At 39.4% G+C, this 15948-nt stretch overlaps 1 protein-coding gene and 1 long non-coding RNA gene across 4 annotated transcripts in view; one reads left to right on the top strand and one right to left on the bottom strand.

The window, feature by feature from the left end:
* The first annotated feature begins 803 nt into the window (after nt 1-803).
* Nucleotides 804-15948, top strand: part of LOC306849875 (uncharacterized protein) — a 45069-nt gene continuing 29924 nt past the window's right edge. For 2 of the 3 annotated variants that reach the window (XM_079385249.1, XM_079385251.1), the window contains exons 1-6: nt 804-1142; nt 7603-7696; nt 8551-9865; nt 10405-10483; nt 11817-15014; nt 15265-15387. In XM_079385249.1, the coding sequence (XP_079241375.1) occupies nt 8559-9865; nt 10405-10483; nt 11817-15014; nt 15265-15387 (4707 nt within the window). In that variant the 5' untranslated portion in view covers nt 804-1142; nt 7603-7696; nt 8551-8558. Of the gene's footprint in view, nt 1143-7211; nt 7320-7602; nt 7697-8550; nt 9866-10404; nt 10484-11816; nt 15015-15264; nt 15388-15948 lie in introns of those variants that run through there. The other variant, XM_079385250.1, reaches the window with a different exon arrangement.
* LOC306849877 lies at nt 1917-7723 on the bottom strand. The gene is made up of 3 exons (XR_013782386.1): nt 7581-7723; nt 7037-7254; nt 1917-4435 (listed from the first exon to the last, which is right to left on the bottom strand). It is a non-coding gene; the product is annotated as an uncharacterized lncRNA (long non-coding RNA).

Raw genomic sequence — 15948 nt, 5'->3', positions numbered from 1 at the left:
AATTAAGTTTTTTTATTCCAACAGCTACACAAAGCACACTGTGGCCAAGTATACAATGCAGCTAAATTTGCTTGTCAGTTCTTCGTTTAGTTTAATACTTGCTGCTATAAACCAATTGCTCCAGTGGCACAAATGGTAAAGCGCGTACTGTGGTAGGCCTACTTTTGATGCGATCGACCAGGGTCCGGACCCGCCTTTTGCCGAACTTTTTTTCTCCCTTTTCAAATCTCATATCACATCGTAAAGGCATTTATTTTTAATAAAAATTAAAGAAATTACCAAAACGTTGAAAATAAAGTATCAGGTAGGGTTATGGTAGGTAGGGAGGGCTTTATTGTATCAATAAGGTGGCATCCATTTAATAATCTGAATTAAAATTATAATTTACACTCAATATGTTATTATTGCATACTGTTTGATAATGTAATACAATACTGAAGTGCAATTGCCATTATTTTGCAACAAGTAAATAGCATGAAAATCCTGCTATTTTAACATAGTGTAAATATAGCTATTTGCACTTAGTGTAAATAACATATCGATAAAAAATACTGCTATTTTCAGTGAGTGTATATACAATCCATTGCTATTTGAATCTAAGAAAAATGACCGCAATTATAATCAGTCCGTGCTCAGGGCACCTCTGCGTCATAATCCGTCCCTGCTTCAACCACGCAACAGGCTTGAAGGAAACGAAAAACTCTCACGTTCTCACGTGACCAATATATCCTCTCTAATCCAGTTAGTCTGGGCCTAATTTATCATCCTCCACAAGGGGGCGCAGGGACTCACTGTCCCCCTCTACACTGTCCCAGTCTGGCGTACCAAAACAAATCCTCCATCCTTCCGTGCAATCCGATCCCACACCGCCTCTCTCAGCAAGTTAGTGTGAGCCAGCCTGTGATAGTGTTCATAGAAAGACTGAAGTTTATCCGGGAGTACAGGTGTGAGGAATGGTGTCCCGGTGCGATTCATACAGGATAGAGCACCTAAAAATAACTAGCCGAGCCTTAACCCGCGATCAACAGGACGCTCGCTCCGGTCTGTCCCGACAGACAGCAGCGAGGTTTGGTTGAGCTCGGATCCCTAACAGCTCACTCACAGGTGGGACATACAGACGGCTGCTTGAAGTGGACGAAAAGGTGCGTAAAGTGAAATGTCGTGTTTGCGTTTACCTGCTTAATGTCACGCTGCTTTTGTTGATCTCCAGACTAATGGGAATAATGAAGCAGGCTAGTCAAATCAGCTAACAAAGAAACTCACACGCGAGCTATTTACATTTCTTACCATTACAAAATATACCACGATAATCTTAATTTACGCCATAGTTTCTGTATGTATTGTCACTGCAGCAAAACTGAAGTTTTCTCAGGGAAAGTAAAGTATTATGGTAATGACAAATATTGTAAAAGCTTCTTACACAGTTAGCCCATTAACAAATTTATTCCTTAATAATGTTTTTCTCTCGTCAACCGTGTATTGTATTTTAAGGGTATTTGTGCTTTTATTTCACCATTTTATGGACGGACATTTTTATAAAGCTCGAAATACTATTGACTTTTACGTTTCTGCATACATGTTGTATCCTTCATTTTATAGTGTACAATGTGGTGGATTATGCTTCATTTTTGTAATAATATTTTTTACTTATTAGTATAATTGTTATTATTTTCATAATAAGCGTTAGTTGAGTTTGGCTGTAGCTGTTTATTTCTGGTAGTTGTTAATCAAGTTTTTCAGTCAAACTAGATCTTTTGTTGTGGTCTGTGGTTTTGTTATTGGCAAGTTAACATTGTGACTGTATATGTGTCTTACAAGTTTCTGAGTCAGCTTTCTTCTGTCTTGAAACATTTGCGTACACTACATGAGCTGGTCTTTAAAGGGGACGGTATCACACTGTCATTCAAATGTTTGTTACAATTTTTTTATTTTAATCAGCAATGATGCTGTAAATTCATCTAAAGTGAATGTAAAGACATTTATATACTATTTAAAAAGATTTATTTTTCCAAATACACTTGTATTCAAAAAATAATCCTAAACAAATGATCACAGTTTCCATGAAAATATTAAGCAGCACAACTGTTTTTGATCATAGTAGGAAAACTTCTTGAACATCAAATCAGCATAATAGAATGATTTCTGAATGACCAGACTGAAGACCAGAGGTGGAAAGTAACGGATTACATTTACTCGCGTTACTGTAATTGAGTAGCTTTTTTGTGTACTTCTACTTTTTAATAGTAATTTTTAAAATCTGTCATTTTACTTTTACTTAAGTATATTTAGTTTGAAGTATTGTACTTCGCTACGTATTAAAACACATTAATTATGGAGTAAAAAAAAAATCGCTCCCTGGAAACTACTGCAGTATATAATGGGCAGGAGAACAAACTGGCGCTAAAATCACAAGAAAGATGCAGATGGACAAGTCATGCGTTATGGAGCAGATCCAGCTGAAAACCAAACTCTGCTGAAGTTGAATTTGAAGGAAATGAAGTGAACCCCTGGCCATGTTTATGCTCTACTAAGCTGTTTGCCTATGGAGACCAAACTAGCAGCTTATAAAACCTCAACCCTTCGCAAGCATGTAGAGGTAAATACCTGCATCGTTGCATTGGTGGTTAAAATGAAGCTTTGGCAGTTTAGCAAAAGGTTTTTGCACAAATTAGCCAAAAAGACAGTGGTGCAGGGTGTGCGATATATAACGTCTGCGATAATATCGTAATTGTTGTTTTAACGATGTGCAATTTGACATTCAGTATTTAGCCAAACACCAAACAAAACACTCCTACAGAGTGCTGTGAAGTCTAGATTAGACTAGTGCCCGCGCATTTATAGTGCATTCTTTCACTGCGTGATTCAGTCTGTTAAAATGCATTTAAAATGATCACAAAATTGAAGAGATAGGTGCAGAAAATGTATATGTAATTTAATATAGTAAATCAATATCACACGAAGAGTGCCAAAAATCAGCATGATTATATAATAATTTTTTTTTACAACAGTTCAATAAACAAGAAATTAATTAAGAGACTTGCATTTTAGACACCATATTTCCTGTTTTTGCTCTATTTTGACGACAAAAATAATCCCAAACACAGCCACAGCATTGTTTTGCGTCTCTGAGCAACATAACGGTGTTTCGTTCCTGAATGAATCAACTAAATGACTCGGTTCAGTCGCAATAAATCACTTATTAACAGTGACTTGGTGAAACCTACTGGCGGTTTTAATATCGCATTTAAAATATCTTTTGATAATTTTTTTTATAATTTCAAATGAGTATTCAACATTTTATGTCTTATATATCAAAACATTATTGCTGCATTTGTAATTGCAGGTTAAATGCATGTATGTCCTGCATTAAACAGTTTGTAAATGCATCTAAATGCCACTTCAGATGAAGCTTCTGTGTTTCCTCTCCATTGTAAAGATGAATTTTGTTGATACTGATTTAATTTGCCTGGTAACAGCCCAAATGTCTCATTATTCTAAATAACTGATTCCTTTAATTAAAAACAACTAGTTTGAGATTTATAGGCCTATCCCAGGGGTGTCAAACTCAGGGTTGTTTAGTTCCATCCCTGCTCCAACACACATACCATGTAGTTTTCAAATAAGCCTAAAAGATTAGATTAGCTCGATCAGATGTGTTTAATTAGGGTTATATCTATACTGTTGTAGGGCTGTGGCCCTCCAGGAACTGAGTTTGACACCCTTGGCCTATCCCATTGTTGCATCCCTCCTACTGTTAAAAAGTAACTTTTTACTCTGAGTAAATTTTAAATGAGCTACTTTTACTTGAGTAGATTTTTAGACTGGTACTTTTACTTGAGTAAAATATTTTCGTACTCTTTCCACCTCTGCTGAAGACTGGAGTAATGATGCTGAAAATTCAGCTTTGCCATCACAGGAATAAATTACATATAAAATATATTAAAATAGAAAAGGATTATTTAAAATTTCCAAAATATTTCACAATATTACTCTTTGTACTATATTTTTGATGAAATAAATGCAGCCTTGGTGAGCATAAGAGATTTCTTTCAAAAACAACATGACAAATTTTGAACTTTAGAGCATGTGTCTGAGCGGTTAATGAAAGTAAATTCAGTTGAATCTTAATTAATTCACCCAAATGCAGCATATTTATATATCCTTTAACATTTTGGTATTCACATATTTCTTTGTGAATTCCACTTTCCCAGTAGTTTTTCCTAGCAGGTGTGCTTTAAATGATTTTCTGCTGGTTCTTTACACACAGAAATACGATGAATGATGTCAGCTGTGTATTCAGGTGATGAGCTTCGTGTGTGCGCTGAAGCCCTGCCAGTCCTGCTCATTCATGAGTGCTGCTGCTCAGGTCGAGCATGGAAAGTATTTTCCTTCTGCAAAACTGGCTGAACCAGAGCGTCAGTTGTGCGCACACACGCTGAAAAAAGACAGGAAACAAAGTGGGGTAAAAAGGCTTTAGGGCAATCACTTGGTCCTTGCTAACTGGGGTTCTTGCCAGGTTAGTTGAAAGATAGTAAAACTAGACATAAATCTGATACATTCTTTCTTAGTGTGTCAATCACCTCTGCTCACTACCGTTTTTAAAATCATTTTTAACTATGGCTTAAAATATTTGTATTTTTAAGGACACAGAAGTATTTTATTTGACACTTAAGCACATTGGCTTGTTTTTTTTGTTTTTTTAAATAATTATCTTTAGCTCAGAGATTTCCTTTGCAAAGTTGCAAAGAGGGTGAGGTTAAGAGTGTTGTTGTTCCACTTGCATGTAAATGTACTTAGAAATGTAATCTTAAATTGAAGTATGGTTACTTTGTAAGAATTATACAATAAAAGTCAAAGTATCTTACCTTAAACATACTAGAGTGAAAGTACAAGATGTTTCTGCTTTTCATTGTATTCAAGAATTTATTATTCTTAATATTATTATTGTTTAATGGACTGAAATTAAGACAGTCTATGGTTTTTGATTCGCACAAAAATAAGAATTTGCTGAAAATGTACTCGCTCTCAGGTCATCCAGGCTGTAGATGATTTTGATTCTTCGTCAGAACAGAGTTGGAGAAATGTAGCATTACATCAATTGCATTACTTTTGACTTAATTAGTATCATTCACTGTAACATGAGCTCAGTAAGAAAGTACTTAATATTTATGATGATAGATTTATGTCATGGTGGTCACTGATCAGTAGCATGTACCTTGTACTTTGAGAGTCTAAATGAAACTGAAAGGAGTACAAAGTGACCTGGGTGGTGTACAGGTGATGCTCAACCCCTCTCTTTCATCTAATTTCCAACACTTTTGCATTCTTGTAAATAAAAATTAAATGAAATAAAATGAAATAGATGTAATTGAGTAGTTACAAATGATACTTGTAAATAATCCGCAAGGATGTTTTCGGTTTTATTTTTTGTTTATATGGCTTTAAAATCCATTAAATCTTTATGGTACTGAAGAAAAGTAAATTCCATTTGTTATAACTAAACATTGAGTATGATTATCTGTGGGAACCCAGTTACTTTTGCCACTCGTAGTTGAAGAGCATGTTTAATATCCAGCAGAGCCACTCGTTTTCTGATCTGATTTTCACAGGAACTCTGGCAGCTTCTTCATTAAAGACAGTTGTTAATTTGCGCTCTTTGATGGGAAGCTTATGCAGTGCCTGAGGATGGTTTTCTTGTTTATCTTTCCACTGGAATCTGATTTGATTGAGTGATTTTTACAGCCGTTGGTTTATGTTAGAGCTTGACTGTGTGGAGCTGAATGTGTTTTAGTATTGATTTGTTGGTGAAGGTCAAACCAAGATTTTGAGACCACAACATGGTGGGAAAGTTTTGAACTCCGATTGCAAGTCGAGTGCTTTATGAAAACTTTTATGTATCACTGAAATCTTTAATGCTGGTAAAATAGCTAGTGCTTGTCCATCACCATACAAGTATTTGGTTTATATAGTAGTTAATATATTTCAGTAGATATAGATTGAATGACAATGATTTCTTCTGGGAAAAAAGTATGAAGAAATATATGTGCCATTTTTCACTAACTAAACGAACGAACAAACAAACAAATAACTAAATAAAATTTTAAATAAATAAATATTTATTTAAATAAATATGTGATTCTGGACCGACCCTAATTAAACACACCTGAAGCAGCTAATCAGGCTCTTACTAGGCATACTAGAAACTTCCATACAGGTGTGTTGAGGCAAGTTGGAGCTAAACTCTGCAGGACACCGGCCCTCCAGGACCAAGTTTGGACAGCCCTGATTTTTAACACATCCCTGCTGAATGAAAGTATTCATTTCTTAAAAACAAGACAGGAAAAATGTACTGTCCCCAAACTTTTGAATAACATTGTAGATTGTAACACAAAATAGATTTTTTAAATAAACGCTTTTTTTTTTTTACTTTTTATTAATCAGGGAATCCTAAAAAAATATCACAGGTGCTCCCCCCCCAAAAACATGAAGCAGCACAATGGTTTCCAACATTGATTATAAATTAGCATATTAGAATGATTTCTGAAGGATCATGTGACACTGAAGACTGGTGTAAAGATGATGAAAATTCAGCTATGATCTCAGAAATAAATTATATTTTTAAGTATATTAAAATAGAAAGCTGTTATTTTAAATTGCAATAATATTCCACAAAAAATAAGTTTTTTTTTTTTAATCAAATAGATACAGCCTTGATGAGCAGAAGAAACTTCTTTAAAAAACATAAAAAATCTTACTGATCCCAAACGTTCAGTATATATATATATATATATATATATATATATGTCTATATAATTTATTTTTTAGAGACACATTATATAAATTTCAGCCCTGTAGCGTTTGAGGCGTAATGTTTGCTGTTACCAAGAAGTCTTCCATGTTTTGAGATTTGCAGTGTGGCTTAAGTGCTGCAAACTTTAATACGGAGGTGTAAAGGTCTGTTTCAAAGTTTCTAGGTTAATGGCTAGATCATGTTTGTGTGTAAATGCATATCCACGGGATGCCAGAAACGACTTACTTAAACACTCTGGTTTTGAAGCTGTAGATATTAAACATTCCAGCTGCAGAGGCGTTTCCTGTCAACAAGCGACTGCCAGTCCATGCACTCAGACCAGGATCCTCCTCCTCTCCTTCCTTCGCAGTCGTTCTCCCTCTTTCTGTTCATCTGTTGGCCATCCCCCTCCTTATATGTCACTACTTCTGTCCCCCTTGCGCAACCACACAGCTAAGATTTCACTACGGGAGACATATCAAAGGTTTTGGTTTGCTCGGTAATCTGTAGATGTAGGTCAATCGTGCTGGTAAATATCTAGCTTCGATCTGTGTGTCTGCTTTCTGTGTGATCATTTGTTTGTAAAGAGACTGATTGAGTCTAATTTGCAAGTTGCAAAAATTGTGTAGATTTCGGATACGTGTTTGTGTGTGTTTGAGTCTGTACTATGTCTCAAGGTTTCTGAGTCTCTCTGTGTCTCAAGGTGTACCATTGACTATGTGTGCATGTGTGGAGTCAAAATTACAAAGGACACTGATACCTTAATTGTGCAGAAGTAACGGTGTCTTACCATGCTGTGTTCTCTGCAACAGAGTCTGGCTCCTCCTCCTCTCCGTATGATATGACATCACTCTGCGGTTACCACAGAAACCAGGGCTCCACTGCAGACGGTTGACAGCCAAGCAGGTGAGTTATTATTGTGGTGTTGGAAAACTGCAGACAAAGCACAATTTAATAACAGCACAGGGAAGCATAGCAAATGCATGTGCATTTACACAAGCATGTGAATGTGTTACGAATCACGCTCGCGTTCTGTGAAAAATGTGAGAGTGTGTGTGTGTGTGTGTGTTGTAAAAGTCTGCGTGCCCATCTAAGTGTGAACACGTGTTTGCATTAGCGCGCGGCCTCCAAGAGTGACATGTGTATTGCATTAGCAAATATGGCTCTTTGGATTCTCCTGTGAATTCCTTTTGTTTGATGTGTGTTTGCCTGTAGTAGCAGGATTTTTACGCACAGACCCGGTCTCAGTCTGGACTCTTAATTCAGCAAACTGATCCCTCCCTTCTGGGCAATGTTCAATCATGCTGATTTAATACACTCGTACACACACACACTCTCATGGCGTTATTAATGATGTGTCAGTAAAGCGTTCGATGTGTTCTTGTGAGCTCTGTATCTGCCAAGGCAAAGTCCACAGCAGAGGAGAGGAAGAGGGTTAGAGAGCATTTTTCTTCAGCTTCATAGACACACCCCATCACAACAACATTTCTGTAGACTGTATTTTTTTGTGGGGTAAAATGATAGTGCAGAGATTCTGCTCATCATGTTGTATTTTAGACTAGTCCGTGGTTTCAACTGACTACAGACTTTTCGGACTGATAGCGTTGAGCTGTGATAAGGCGACTGGATACCATTTCCAATAATAGCCCGTGATTCCTATTGATACGAGTGACAGTTGGCAGTGAAATAGTGTTGAACAGATCTTAAATTTATGCAAATGAGCAGCGAAGAGATTATGTTTTTCTATTTTCTTGTTTTAGCTGGTGCGATGGCTGCCCAGGTTGAGGTTGATGCTGGGCGGCCATGTGTGGTTGGGAGTCGTCTGCACCTTAGCCCTCTCATGGACTCTAGCAACAAGAGCTTGATGGAGAGTTCAGGTGGCACCCAGGGTCCACTTATTATTCCCTCTGAGCCTCATAAACCAGTCCCAGGCCCCAAGCCTAGACTCACCCCAAAACCTTTCACTGTGGAGAAAAATCCTACTATACGCCACATTCTTGCTCCCAGACCACAGCCAAAACCAAAACCTGAACCCAGTCGACCAGTTTCCTCCAAACCAGACCTGCCCAGCACACCTAAACCACAGCCAGGCAGTAAACACAGTGTACCACCTGCCTTTAAAACATCCCCGAAGCCCAGCGGACAAACAAATAAACCTGTGGCACAACCCTTTAAACCAGCATCTTCCATCGCATCTACTGATTCCAGCAAATTTAGAACAACCCAAACCGGAGATGTGCTGAGAAGAACAAGTTTTGGAGCCACACCAGCTCGACCCAAAATTGATTTTCAGGCCTCCACTCCTGGTGCTGAATGGCCTTTTGCTTCTCGGAAGAACCAGCCTAGCCCTTCAATCACTCGTGCTAAATCTTTGGGATTTCTCTCAGAGATTGGTCTGAACAATGAGGACAGTAAAGAAGATTCTGGTGCCAAGGACGAGTGCTCTCCTACTGTTCTTCGCCCCCAATCTAAAGGTTCAAGACCCAGACCGGTTTCAGCTGTGTTCCTCCAAAACCCCACTATGTCTGAGTCTCAGGTTGTAACCCCTACACCTGCTCCTCGTTGGACTAAAGGACGACCCCTTTCATCTGACCTTACCTCAAAATTTGAATCAATTGGACTGTCCCTAAACCGGCGACCTATGGAGGAGGACGGCAAAGAAAACACTTCTCAAATGCCAGAGGGTATTGGAGCTAATACTCAAGAGAAAGAACAGGGTGCAGAAAAGGCAGTAGGGCCAAATAAGTCCCCTGCGCTTGAGGAAAAGACTCAAAAGATTGAATTAAAAGATGAGGACTACAAGAAAGACTCTAAACCTGAGGATACAGGAGGTAGCAGTATAAAGAGACGCATTAGTCTGCTCTTAGACTCTTCTTGCTCCTCCTTCTCAGTGGCACGTGTGGATACTCCAGGGACTGAGCCTCGCTCACCGGGGCCATCTGTCTCTGATTCTGATGGAACGGTGGGGGTGAAACAGCGAATCAAAGAACTGACCGAAGAAGTGCCTACTATGCTGTCACCACCCCAGAAGCCACAATATAAGCCACGTACCCTAGTATCTGACCGCACTAAAAGGTAAGGTCCAGTGATTTTCAACATTCATTATCGAGGTCTGCTAATTAAGAGTTGTATAATCAGTTATCAACCTCATATTGTATGTAAATATTATGCATGTACTGAAATACTTCAATATGCACAGTTCTGCAGTAGTTTTACTGCCTTTGGGTTTTAACATATGAGTTTCAGAAGTTGTAATTATGCAAAAAGTTTGTGCGAATAAAATAGATGTGGTGTGCAACATCTCTCTTTTACTTCCTGAAAAAAGAAGAAAATACAAAGGAAGCATTTTATTACTAGTGCAACAAATAAATAGTAAAGGATTTACATTATGTGCATAAGTGATCCTTTATGTATATTGTGCTGACATTGTGTAATTACGTCTCGCATATCCCCCCCCCCCCAAAAAAAGTACACAAAAATGTATAATACATGTTTGCAGCTGGATGGTACAGAAATCATAATTAATACCAATTTGCTTTTGTCATGATTCACATTCTTTACTCTGAAAATCAAATATATAGTATTTGTTTCTAACTAATCTGATTTGTTTACAGATTTGAAGCAGAGCTTGACAGCCATATTTCCTATGAGCTCAAAGGCCCCCAGCAGGTTGAAGAAGATGTCAGCAAAAAGGTATGGTAATATGAACCACTGCTATTAATCATACTGCCAAAAATAAAGCATCTGTAAGTTAGGCTTTGTGTTTAGAAGTTTAGTTTTTCCATAAAATCTAACATTTTAATATCTTTTTTAAACAAATGACACCAGCGTATACTATAATTGTGATAAGTCTATCACACATTAAGTGAACTAACTGTAATTGCTTGTTTTCCATTTCCTTTAACATTTGTGGCAGAAGTCCCGGTTTAATGATTTTAATAAGGAAATATACAAGCGTTTTTATACTGCATACAGAAAACATGTAGCTCTTTATTCTCAAAAAAGTATTTGTGTTCTTACCCTAACACTTTTTCTATGATAGTCGCATGTTTGATAAAGTAAAATAATTTATTGTTAAATGAATAGAAAAATCCTTTTGAAAAGGGCCTTTTTGACATTTGTGACAGTAACTGTCCTACTGTGGTCACACCCCCAAAATAAATGTAAATGAAAAAGAAAAAGAGAGATTTCACTTTGAGAGAGAGAAAGGAATAACAAATGAGGTTGAAAAAGACGCTTCTGATGTCACAGAAGGTGCGGCACTCCAAAGACATGTAACCTGAGTTGTAGCATTAGTCATATAGTGATTATGAAACATGCACGCTTCGAAGGGAGGGGGGGTGGGAAAGGTCAGTTTGTGAGAGAAGAGGACGCTTTGATTATGGCCCCTTCATGCCCCACCCGGCTTTATGAGCTTTGACAAAGAGCATATAGATCTTATTTCACTGTTCTCAGTCACACGCGTCAAGCTCCACTCCCTTTTCATGTGCCTCCGTCTCCATCCCCTCTTTGTAGTACAGTCCTTCATATATCAGTTTTTTCATCTATCACTATCTTGTAATTTTTCTTTTTTGTTATATTTTTATACCCTTCTCTGTAAAATAATAACTTAGATAAGGAATTTTTAAAGATTTGGCCATCTGTTGTTTATTGAAATGAGTCTGAATTGCCTCCTTTCTGTGGCTGATTTGCCCTTTGGAGTAGAAACACATTCTATTCTCTTTCAAAGTTTCATGTAATTCACATAATGTACACAGACACCCACTGTAATGATAGCTCATATCTGAGCAAAGAAAATGTTACCTCTAAATGCCATACAGTGAAAGCTATAATTACACACGGGGGTTGTCAAAGGCTGCTTTAAGGATCACAATTGTAGACAGAGCTCACCTTGTCTGTTTGAAAGTCAATCCAAGTTCTGGGTTCTTGCTTACTCATTAAAAAGGAACTGCGACGAAGAAGTGAATCAGTGGTAAGTGAAATCATGTAAAAATATACTTAATTTTATTTTTACTTTATTTTGTAGTTTGATTACTCCACGATTGAAGGGCAGTTCACCAAACAGGAGGACAGGAAAGCATCATCACTGGGTGTTCAAGACTTGCCTACCAACTCTGGTTTTTATAGCGACGGAGTGCAAACAGTACGAGCGTCTATGTTCGAGCATGTGGTGGAAAGGCATAATGTTCAAGTGATGGAGGATAACATTTCACAAGACCCAAGAGCACAGCAGGAAAGCACAATTAAACCCATGCCCAGGCGAAACCACTCTTTGCGTATTCAAGATAACACCTTTAAAGCTCTTGAAGATGATAATCCTGGTAGTTTGGTTAAGGCAACCTATAGAGAACAAGTTTCTCCTTCCAGCCCTGTACGTGTGGAGCATGTCTTTGACACTGTGGCTTTGTTTGGAGAAAACCGTGTTGTTAGTGAGGTTTTGCCAACCGCTTCCCTTGAGGACAGAGCTCACACACTGCGTTCTCGGCGATCGGCTCCTCACGGTAAAGAGGACAGACCTACCTATGAGATAAGTAACCTGCTAAAGGATGAAGCAGCCACTACACGTTACCTCAGAGTAGGGGCATTACAGAAATGGACTGCCACAGAGGCAGACAGAGAGATTGAATCTCAGATGGAGCAACAGAAAGAGATGTTGAGAAATATGGAAGAAGAGATACAGAGGCAGATAGAATTGCACATGGCTGCAGCAGCAGCATTGGAGGAAGAGGAAGAAGACAGCGAAGCAGAAAGGAAGAAACAGTTAGAAGCACAAAGAGTCAGAGAGAGGGAACGAGAGGAAGTTGCAGCACCCAAACGGCCTAAGATACTAGATGCTGAAGAGCAAATGAATAAACCTAGAGCCACTTACTTTGCTCTGACTGGTCAGATTCAAGAGCCTGTGTATCAAGGTGAGAGAGTGGATGAGGAAACAATCTTAGGGAGTGTTAAACGAGGGATGAAGGAGGTTCCGCTTGATGATTTCACTACAAGATCAAGGCAGTGGGGTCCTCATAATCCAACTGCTCCATTTAGAAGAAATGCTTCATTGGAAGCTGCAATGCAGAGAGATTCGCAAGAGGGACCGCATAAAAATGACACTGGACCAAGAACAGATCACAGATTACAAGAAAGGGAACGGCAAAAAGCAGCTACGGAGGAGATGGAAATAGAGAAACAAAGACTAGCAGAGTTTGAAAAGGAATTGGTAAGGCAGCAAGAAATAAAGAAACAAAGAGATTTGGAGATTGAGAGACATAAAATTGAAAGGGAGAAAAGGAGAGAAATTGAGTTACGGAAAGAGAAAGAGAGACAAAAGGAGTTGGAAAGACAGGGAGAGCAAGAGAGGGAGAAACAGAGGGAGTTGGAAAGACAAAGGGAAATTGAACTCCAAAAACGAGAAAAGGAGCGACTCAAACATATTGAATATGAGCGAATGAAGGCTGCAGAAAGAGAACTAGAGCAGCAGAGAGAGTTTGAGAGGCAACGACAGAAAGACTTTGAACGAGAGAAAGAGAGAATGCTTGACCAAGAGATGCTTAGGCTTAGAGAATTGGAAATGGAGAGAGAAAGAAAGAGACAGCTGGAGTTGGAGAGACAAAGGGAAATTGAAAGACAAAGGCAGAGAGAACTTGAAAAACAAAGAGAGATGGAGAGGCTAAAGGAGTTTGAAAGACAGCTAGAGAAACAGAAAGAGCAAGAGAGGGAAAGACAGAGACATTTGGAAAGGCAGAGAGAACTGGACAGGCAAAGGGAACTTGAGAGGCAACAAGAGTTGGAGAGACAACAGGAGATTGAAAGACAGAGGGAGATTGAAAGGCAGAAAGAATTTGAAAGACTGAAACGGAGAGAGCTGGAGATTGAGAAATGGAAGCGACAGAAAGCAGAGGAGAGGGAGACCAAGAAAGAGCTGGAAGAACTTGAGAGGATCAAGGAGCTTGAGAGACAAAAGCTTCTTGATTTTGAGTTGCAGAGACAGCGGGAAAAGCAACTCCAACAAGAGCAAGTGAAACAGAGATCAAAAAAAGACAGAGAAGAGAGACAAAAGCTGTCTGAACGGCAGAGAGTAGCAGAACGGCATCGGATGGAGACAGAGCAAGAAAAGTCTATACCTACATCTCCACTACGGCCGAAAGTGCTAGATCTGGATGCAGTGTCTCTTGGTTTTAGGACTGGTCGAGACAGCCATGAAAGTAGCCCCACAGCCCGATGGAAGCAGCCCTCCCTTCATCCTAATGATTTTTACAAGCCTGGCATCTTAGATATTGATTCATTCAGGAGTCAAACCCAACCTGAGATCTTCTCTTCAACTGGATTTGGAGGTTTAGAGTCAGGAAGTGTTGGTTCAGCGATTCAAGCTCGTCCACAGGCCACACAACCAAATGTTCTCCAACCCCAAACAGCATCTCAAGTTCAGTCTCCTCCTCAGTCCCAGTTTCACCCCCAGTCCCAGGCTTTCTTCCAGCCCTCCCCAGCAGAACGTATGAGAACTCAACTCCCGCCACCTCTGCAACCTCAAATTCTGCATCAAACCCAGCCTCACTCACTGCCATTTGCTACAGAAAGACCTAGGCCACAAACACACTCATTGATAGAGACCTCGGATTGGCCCTTTGTTGCTCAGCTGCCAAATAATCATTGGGGACATACTAAAACAGAGTTGGCTGTAGATGAGCCCCTTGGGGTATCAGCCATGGAAGGATCCAGAAGGCCAGTTAGCACCAGACCTGGTGGCCTTGAGCAGCAATTCTTGCGTCACGAGGATAGAGGTTCAAGTAACATTTTGACACCCAGTTCGACCTCTTCCATGAGTCCAATCTTCACTCCTGTACTGCATCCCACTATTGCACCACCCATGGTTCCGATTCAAACTCCTGTGCTGACTGCACAACCAGGTCTTGGACCAATTCAAATTCCTATGCTGATTGCACAATCGGGTTTTGGACCAATTCAAACTCCTGTGCCGACTGCACAACCATTTCTTCGTCCCTATGTAGTCCCTATACTAACCCCAGAGAGATGCTGGACCTCAGAACCCTTGAATGTGGGGTCAAGTGGAGCTTTGCTTCCTTCTCCCACAAAGCCATTAGCTAAGAAAGAGACTTCAGTACCCACTAGTCAGGTTGCAACCTTCTCTGTCACCGATCCTATATGGAGTCCAAACTGGGAGCTGGCATCCCAGGGACAGAGAGAGAACCGTGACTCACACAGGGACAAAGTACAACAGGTGAGGAAGAGCACACTGGCATAGATGTTTGCGCACACACATTCCCACCGTATAGTTTTTGTGTGTGTTATGTTTAGCACTGTATCGACATTGGTCAGTTGAATTGTAGAACCACCCAACTACTGCTATTGAAAAATGTTTTTTGGAGTGGTCAAATATTGTGCCAGCCCTAGTTGTGTAACTTGTTGCATTGCGTTTCCTTTGAATTCTTTAAATAAGCTTCACTGTAGCCCCTTCTATGTTTGTGTAGAAACGTTCAAGGAGTATGTGTCGAAGATCTGCCCCGACGGAAAGCTCTGCTGATGGTCCGCTTACCCACGTGAGAACTCGCAGAAGTCGCAGTGCACACAAAGAAAGAAGTGGAGAGACCTCGGTAAGTACAGGTCCTTCTCAAAAAATTAGCATATTGTGATAAAGTTCATTATTTTCTGTAATGTACTAATAAACATTAGACTTTCATATATTTTAGATTCATTACAACACAACTGAAGTAGTTCAAGCCTTTTATTGTTTTAATATTGATGATTTTGGCATACAGCTCATGAAAACCCAAAATTCCTATCTCAAAAAATTAGCATATCATGAAAAGGTTCTCTAAATGAGCTATTAACCTAATCATCTGAATCCACTAATTAACTCTAAACACCTGCAAAAGATTCCTGAGGCTTTTAAAAACTCCCAGCCTGGTTCATTACTCAAAACCGCAATCATGGGTAAGACTGCCGACCTGACTGCTGTCCAGAAGGCCATCATTGACACCCTCAAGCAAGAGGGTAAGACACAGAAAGACATTTCTGAACGAATAGGCTGTTCCCAGAGTGCTGTATCAAGGCACCTCAGTGGGAAGTCTGTGGGAAGGAAAAAGTGTGGCAGAAAACGCAGCACAACGAGAAGAGGTGACCGGACCCTGAGGAAGATTGTGGAGAAGGACCGA

The sequence above is a fragment of the Barbus barbus genome, assembly GCF_936440315.1.
Source record: "Barbus barbus genome assembly, chromosome: 29".
Classification (NCBI taxonomy): Eukaryota; Metazoa; Chordata; class Actinopteri; order Cypriniformes; family Cyprinidae; genus Barbus; species Barbus barbus.
This window is presented reverse-complemented; position numbering and strand designations above follow the sequence as displayed.